The following is an 8155-nucleotide window of genomic DNA, read 5'->3' on the forward strand; positions in this document are numbered from 1 at the left end:
TACCTCCGGCCGAGCGGCCCGGGGCCTTCGATCCTCGAGCCTTTGGCTCGGCTAATATTCCTTCGTCCGAATGGTACGGGGCCTTCGATCCTCGAGCGTGCGGCTCGATCAATATACCTCCGGCCGAACGGTCCGGGGCCTTCGATCCTCGAGCCTTTGGCTCGGCTAATATACCTCCGTCTGAATGGTACGGGGCCTTCGATCCTCGAGCGTGCGGCTTGATCAATATACCTCCGGCCGAACGGTCCGGGGCCTTCGATCCTCGAGCGTGTGGCTCGATCAATATACCTCCGGCCGAACGGTCCGGGGCCTTCGATCCTCGAGCCTTTGGCTCGGCTAATATACCTCCGTCCAAATGGTACGGGGCCTTCGATCCTTTAGCGTGCGACTCGATCAATATACCTCCGGCCGAACGGTCCGGGGCCTTCGATCCTCGAGCGTGCGGCTCGATCAATATACCTCCTGCCGAACGGTCAGGGGCCTTCGATCCTCGAGCCTTTAGCTAGGCTAATATACCTCCGTCCGAATGGTACGGGGCCTTCGATCCTCGACTGTGCGGCTCGATCAATATACCTCCGGCCGAACGGTCCGGGGCCTTCGATCCTCGAGCCTTTGGCTCGGCTAATATACCTCCGTCCGAATGGTACGGGGCCTTCGATCCTCGAGCGTGCGGCTCGATCAATATACCTCCGGCCGAACGGTCCGGGGCCTTCGATACTCGAGCCTTTGGCTCATCTAATATACCTCCGTCCGAATGGTACGGGGCCTTCAGATACTATACCTCCGGCTGAGCAGCTCGGGGCCTTCGTCGTCGAGCGCTTGGCTCGGATAATTTACCTCCGGCCGAGCGGCACGGGGTCTTCCCATCGAGCCTTTGGCTCGGCTAATACACTCCCGGCCGAGCGGCACAGGGTCTTCCCATCGAGCTCGGGGCTCAGTTAATATACTCTCGGCCGAGCGGCGCAGGGTCTTCCCATCGAGCTCGGGGCTCGGTTTATTTACTCCCGGCTGAGCGGCACGGGGTCTTCCCATCGAGCTCGGGGTTCGGTTAATACACTCCCGGCCGAGTGGCACGGGATCTTCCTATCGAGCTCGGGGCTCGGTTTATTTACTCCCGGCCGAGCGACACGGGGTCTTCCCATCGAGCCTTTGGCTCGGTTAATACACTCCCGGCCGAGCGGCACGGGAGTTTTTACTCAAGAAACTACAAATTTATGAGCAACAGAAATAATTGAAGAATTGACCTGCCGACCAGCAGGGGATCTGACCCAATTTCTTGACTCCCGAATACCCGTGGAGTGAGAAGAATATATATACTTGTCGAAACTCATCAAGGCTTCCTCGTCGAACCGATATCGGGGCAGGCGTTGCTCCCACTTGAATTCCGGTCGGACCCCCATTTTGCCCCCATTTCGCCTGTTGCTCCGGTCGGTCCGCTCAGCTGTGCTATCCGCTCAGCTTGAGTCTTCTGTTTCTGTTGCTCCACGAGCTTAGCTGCTCTTGCCTCAATTAGAGCGTCGGGCCTCTCCTGGGAGAGCATCACGGTGTGAGGTCATCCAGCCTCGTCCATCTATTCCGCTCGGATACAGGCGCGTTCTCACAGACGACGCCAATTTGATCCTGTCCGAGTCGCTGAATCGACGGACGCTGGGCACGTGGCGCTCTCCTCTATCTCCGACCAGCTGCACCGACCTCCGGCGAACCTGCACAGAAGTCGGGCCGGGGAGGGGTCCCCGGCGACGACCCTCCGACGCTCAAGTCAGGCAAGAAGAAGACGATGAAATAGCTCCGAAGATCAGAGTTTTCATACCTTCGGCGAAGTCTGCGGGTTCTTATATAGAGCTCTGAGGAGGCTGATGCACATACATCGAGGCACACACGTGTCCTCAGCCCATACCCAGTATGGGCTTGTCAGAGGAGCTTGCCTGACCCCTTACTGCTACAGTCCGAGCACGTCTCTGATGGGACAGCATAATCTTCTGATGAGATAGCATAATCTTCTGTCTTGTCATTCTAGCCCTTCTGTTTCCGCACCGAGCGGCATGCCGCTCGGCAGTCCCATCACGTCCGACCGGACTAAGGTATACGTCCGTTTGGGGTATTCCTGGTCATGTGCTCTGGACTGTTCGCAGTGTTGATACTTTATTCCTTCGGCCGAGCGGGCCATCCGCTCGGCACTACTATACTGTTCATCATGAGCGTCGGAACCCCGACTTCCCGCCGGGGTGTATTGCTTCCGCTCGGAAGCTTCAGCCGGTCGTCACCATCATTATCCGCTCGGCCAAGCTTCTGGTTGGCCTTTTACCTTTCGACCTCCACGTGGCGTTGACTCTGCTAAATGGGGACTCCCATTCTTACTGCCGGATCACATACTGTACTGTATGGATAGATGTGTGATTTTTTAAATTCTGACAGGACACTACTACGGTAAAAAATTATAAAAAAAATGACAGGACACTACTATAGTGAAATCATGTACCTATCACATAGGAATCGTTTGGATATATATATAAAAAGTGACATGACACTACTATAGTTGGAGAGATATATACATCTATATAGAAATTTGATATGCTGCGGACCTTATACTGCGAATCCGTTTGGATTTGACTTAGGGTGCTTGAAATTGATCCAGGCATCATGATTCATTTAGTATTTTTTTATTTTATTTTGGGGTATATGATATGTATTTAGTGTTAAAGATTTTAAGATCTAGGAGTTGAGTTATAATGAGTTTGAGTTAATAAGATTTTCCGCTAGGGTTTAGACTTATCTCTTGGGCTATAGTGTTTAAGATTAAAAGTTTTAGATGTTTACAGGGTATATTATATGTATTTAGAATTTAAGATTTTAAGATTTAGGAGTTGGGTTATAATGACTTTAAGCTAATAAGATTTTTCTCTCTAAAATTTAGACTTCCCTCTTGGTTGTAGTATTCAAGATAAAAAATTTTAGATGCACACGAGATATAATATATATATTTAGGATGTTTCGAGTTTAAGATTTAAAGAATTTTTTATTTTTAAAAATAAAAAAATTGAGACGTCTAGATTAAATTAAAGCACCTCTACTAATTTTTTTAAAAAAAAATAAAAAAAAGGGATCGAGGAGTCTGTATTAATTTTCAAAATTTAAATTTTAAATGGAATACATATTTTAAAGTTGATTTTTAAATGCATATTAATTATATTATAAATTTACTAATAAATAAATAAGAAGAAATTTAAATATTTAAATTATTATAAAATAAATTTTATTACTTGAGTGAGTGAAAAACTCCAACTATTTGTTAGAAAATTAGTTTTTTTAATGAATCAGTTAAATAGGACATAATGACTATTATGAAAGGTTAATCCTATTCAATTATCTAAAAAAAGGACATGAGCACTAAAAATGACAGTATGAATAATTGTTAATTCTAATCTACTTTAATTAAAATTAAACATAATTAATAACTAATAGATTTAATAGAAAAGTCATTCCACAATAAATACTATTGAATTGCTAATAATGATATCTAAAAGAGTATGTTTAGATCCAATAAAAATAAAATTAGTAGCCATTTTTTGGTAGGCCCAAGTTTGTGCACTTGATGGCCTTGACTCATTAGGCCTTCGGCCTGGCTCACCTAACCAATTCCATTTATTTATTTAGATTAGATAATTTATATTTTCATTATCACTTTTGTTTTTAAAAAATAAACATTAAAAATATAAAATCATTTTTCTAAAGAATAAAGGAAGTCTAAATATAAACTTTATTGATATATCTCGCTTGGCTTGCTATCGATATGAATGAACTCTAAAGGCTTACTTGGGTTGATAAAAATCCCCCCCCATTTGACTAATTTGGGTTGGACCACGATATATTTAGTTGATCTAATCAATTAAATGCCCTCAAATAGCATGTTATTGCATCCTAGGGACCATTATTTCCATCTATTTTTATATTTATTTATTTATTTTTTGGTGCCTCTATCTCTAAACTACCCTTATTATTGTCATTGTTCTTGTTTCTTTTCGTTGGAACGAAGACTCATATAGTGACGCCGCAAGCTCATGTGGATAATGGCATGAGCTTAGGTAGGCAAAAGACGTGCTTGAGCAAGTGGCACTGACCATGCTCTCGATTGGGCGTGTGACGAGAGACGAGAGACGAGCGATGAGCAACAAGCTAAAACCACGAGCTCGAGAAAGCGACAACAAGAACTTTGGGCAAGCAATGAGAGCAAGCTTGAGAGTGCTATATATGACAAACAAGGATCGACTAGTGAGAATCATAACTAAACAAGGAGTAGACAAGGGGTAATTTGGAAATAAAGGGCAGTGCTATTCTAATAAGAAATTAGAAATGAACATCTATCTATTCACCATTTGATGATTAAAATACAATAATAATAGCAAAGCAACACAAATACAATAATAATGACAAATAAGTGATTTTAAAATGGATGATTTTGAGAAGATTGATAATTTTTTTAATAATCTAAGTGCCTGAACTTTATTCGATTAATATAGATAATCTTCCTCTAACTCATCTATTAGTTAAATTTAAAACATAATTTGAATTTTGATTTTCTTATTATTTTTCTATTAATGTGCCACACCCATGGGGTAGATATTGATATCTCTCTTTTCTTCCAAATCTAAGTTGATTGTTGTACTAAACCAACTCATTTGCAATTTGATAGGAAGAAATTAAAGCTAATTGAACAAGTCAAAGATTTGAATCGCTAAAATAATCTCTTGCAATACAAAATAAGATCACGTATAGTAGATTGGGAGTTTCGTGCACTTAATTAATTTTTTTTCCTCTTTAGTTAAACTACCCATTTTCCATAAAAAAATATAGACAATTCCAAATAGCAAAACCTGCAGAATACAATGCTATTTAATCGGGAGCTGGCGATACTGAAGTGTGTAGGATGAATGTTATAGCTCCAATAGGGAAGAGCTTTGCAGACTAGACATCCCTTCTGCACAGGGGACAGGATCCATGCCTGATGAGCCAACTATCAATGCATGACAGATGAAACACATGGCAACAAACAGGCAACCTCCTCACCATTTCCCCCAATTGCAGCTCCTAAACAAACTAACAAGTTACTGCCAATGATTCCAAATCACAATGGTTCAATCGAAAGAAGAAGAAGACTGTACCTGCAGGCACACTGAGCAGCTTGTCTTCTCCTCTGATGCATCAAGCTCGTCTCTTGCAGTGACTTTGGACTTTGGCAGCTTCTCGACTTCATCAACGGACAAGCCCTTGGCGTTGGCACCGGCGTCATAAAGATCAAGAGTTTCCATGAAAGGCAGACCGAGTGCATTCATCTGCGAGAGGGACGAGAGACAAGATCTGAGAAAGATTTCGAGCAATCGGGCATCGAATTATTTATCGGATAAAAAACCTGACTCTGGACTGCACTCTGCACTGCTGGCCCAACCTTCTCCCTGACCAGTCGTCCATTGAATAGGCTAGAGATTATGTCGAGCTGCTGCAAGACGATCAAAGACTCAAAGTGATGACTAATCGAAACGAGGACAGGAAGTAGTGTTCAGCGAGTGTCGGCAGAATTACCAGGTAGAGAAGGCTCCAAATGCCAGAATCCCTGGAGTTCCATAGATCGAGAGACGAATCGATGACTTCGATGGAGAAGACGGCGCCGGAAATGGCTCCGACTCCGGATCCTCTGAGGAAACCACTCTCAGTGGCAAGGCCTATGAGAGCGCCGGTGACGGCTCCTACCAGTGAACCAACTACTCAAACAACAACAACAACAGCAGCAAAAAAATCAAAATTTAGACTAGAATTTGCAAAACCAAGTCAAACAATAACAGATGAGGATAGCAACGAGTGCTGACCGATTGCGAAGATGCAAGTGAAAACCACAGAGAACGCTCTAGCAAACAGCTCTGAGGCCATGCATCTGAATCCAAAACTCTCTCTTTCCTCTGAAAAAGAAGAAGAAGAAGACGACGAAGAAGAGAGGGAAGCCATGAGGTGGTGAGGGTAGTAGGAAGGTGACATATATTCACAGGGATGATGCTTCAGTTCAGTTCCAAGTTCGCTCGCATCATTTCTTTGAGAAATTTTTTATTTTTGTTTTTGTTTTTGTTGGAAAGGACTATCTTGTTGGAGAGCGAGTGATTGAAGCTCTGGACACAAATATCTATCAAAAAGAAGTAATTTTTTTTTGGGAGGCATGGCCCCAATTCTGACCCATGCAGGGTCAGCAGTTCTTATCAGGAAGGACTGTGCTGGAGATGAACTGAAGACTAATAAATGAAGACAGCTCAAGCGAAGTGAAAGGAAAATCGGATCGGAGATGGTTCAGGGGTGGTATGTGGTTCACTCATCCAAAGAATGGATCGATTCAAGAAATGACATTTAAATTGAGGAAAGTTTCGGTTCGTGTTTTGTCCTCTCAATTTCGCCCATCAACTAGTTACATTTATTTCCTACTATTTATTGTTCAAACATTAGCACTTTAATCTTACAACACCAGTCAGGTGTCTAATGAGTCAGAAAGTGTTAGATTTACGGTAATAAAGTAAGGATCAAATTTTTACCATCGGTAAAAAAAATTATCCTCACCTAATTTAATTTAATTTAATTCTGACAAGATAATATCATTCTCGAAAACATCTTATTAACAATGAAAATCATGACCTATATATGAATAAACAATCAACCTAGATCACTAAACAATCAATCAACCGTAATAGACTGCTAAACAGCCAGTCAATCATCAATTTTAAATTGTTTATTTTATAGAAATAATTAATCCAAAGGTGATGTGATATGTGAGATGTATATTAGAATCTGAATTGCAGGTTAATATATAGACTGTAGTGCTACCTCTTTGTCATTCCCTTCAAACTTCATTAAGAACTTTTTTTTTTCTTTTTTGAGTTTGTCGTCTGAAATAAAGATCTAAATGAAAGTGTGCAATTGTTGAAAAATGCTCGATAGCTATCATAACACAACTTCCTTTCTTTTTTGAAAAAAATAAGAATCATTCACAGCACTGAATTCTCTGTGAGCCATGCCTTGCTGCTACTGATTCTTCAGTACCAAGAATGAGGGAGCATGGAACAAAACATGGAACTACACTGAATTATGAATATCAGAAACTATTACAGTAAGTTTCATGAGATCTTTTCTTTTCTCAAGAAAGAAAAAAAAAATCCATGAGAAATTTGGATTGGATTTTCTTCTCAGTTGATAATCTGTCAGTGGTGGTGGAGATTAGTTGGAGATGTTTGTATAAGTATCTTGAGTTAGTTTTGATATAATCAAATGAGTTAAATTAGGTTATACAGATTTGATATCTTATATCTAATTATATAAGGACTTAGAAATACGAGAAATTGAGCGGAAGACACAACGAGCGAGAAGGATGACACGAGAAGGGAGTCGACGAGTTTGGTACATCCGAGGGATAAGAAGCTGTGGAAGAGTAGACCGGTGGACGAGAAGAATCTGTGTGGGGCACCTGAGAGATGAGCAGTCAGGGAGGAAATTTGTTTGAGGAGAAAGCTGAAGTTAGGTTCGAGTGAGCTCAACTTTCAATTGCTGTAAGAGACTACTTTACCTTTGAGAAGGAGATCTTAATTGAGCTTTCATTATCTTTGATTAACAACTATGTAGGTTGTAACCAAGTGAAAAACTCTAGTATCTCATTTATTTAATGTTAATTGTTTATAATTAATTAAAATGTATCCTTGCTAAGTAAATAGTTAGAGAATGTTCTAATTTTAGTTACAGGATTATTCATTCCTCTTTATCGGATCCACCCGATGCAAGAGTTAGTTCATCATTTTCAAAGGCCTTTCCTTTCTTTTGGTTGTTGCTAAGCTTGAAAGCAAAATGCTACTTGTTTCTGGTGCAACTTTTAACTTTCACCCTTTTCTTTTCTTGTCTGATATCATCCTTAAATAGTGAAATTGAGTCTTACAAGGAAATTAAAATCTTTTAATATTATCACACCTTATTGTCAATTAACTTAAACTCTCAATCTTTTCTTGTAATATTGCATTATGAATACTACCAACCCTTTTCTTTAGTTCGTCTATCGAGTAAATTTGGAGCACCGTTTATACACATTTAGAGGTCGATTCTAAGAATATTTGTCTCTCTATTAGGATTCAAACTC

General features: G+C 41.1%; 1 protein-coding gene across 2 annotated transcripts; it reads right to left on the reverse strand.

Moving 5' to 3' along the window:
* Positions 1–4768: 4768 nt before the first annotated feature.
* On the reverse strand, positions 4769–6079 carry LOC121987521 (NEP1-interacting protein-like 1). Of its 2 annotated transcripts, none has more exons than XM_042541286.1 (5): positions 5862–6079; positions 5578–5756; positions 5408–5491; positions 5160–5330; positions 4769–5085 (listed from the first exon to the last, which is right to left on the reverse strand). In XM_042541286.1, exons 1-5 carry the CDS (start codon positions 6025–6027, stop codon positions 4963–4965), a joined length of 723 nt encoding a protein of 240 aa, XP_042397220.1. In that variant the 5' UTR covers positions 6028–6079; the 3' UTR covers positions 4769–4962. The 2 variants fall into 2 exon arrangements, with proteins under 2 accessions (XP_042397220.1, XP_042397219.1); XM_042541285.1 differs by having other exon boundaries at positions 5408–5494; positions 5862–6075.
* Between the last annotated feature and the right edge of the window lie 2076 nt (positions 6080–8155).

Source organism: Zingiber officinale, chromosome 5B (assembly GCF_018446385.1).
Source record: "Zingiber officinale cultivar Zhangliang chromosome 5B, Zo_v1.1, whole genome shotgun sequence".
Classification (NCBI taxonomy): domain Eukaryota; kingdom Viridiplantae; phylum Streptophyta; class Magnoliopsida; order Zingiberales; family Zingiberaceae; genus Zingiber; species Zingiber officinale.

Bases quoted from the DNA above. Each gene is read 5' to 3' on its own strand.
- LOC121987521 (XM_042541285.1), bottom strand. From the start codon at position 6,027: ATGTCACCTTCCTACTACCCTCACCACCTCATGGCTTCCCTCTCTTCT. The intron at 5,331-5,407 runs GTTTTTTATCCG...TCCCTCTCGCAG, and splicing joins AGAGTGCAGTCCAGAGTCAG to ATGAATGCACTCGGTCTGCC. The intron at 5,086-5,159 runs GTACAGTCTTCT...TAGTTTGTTTAG, and splicing joins GCTGCTCAGTGTGCCTGCAG to GAGCTGCAATTGGGGGAAAT.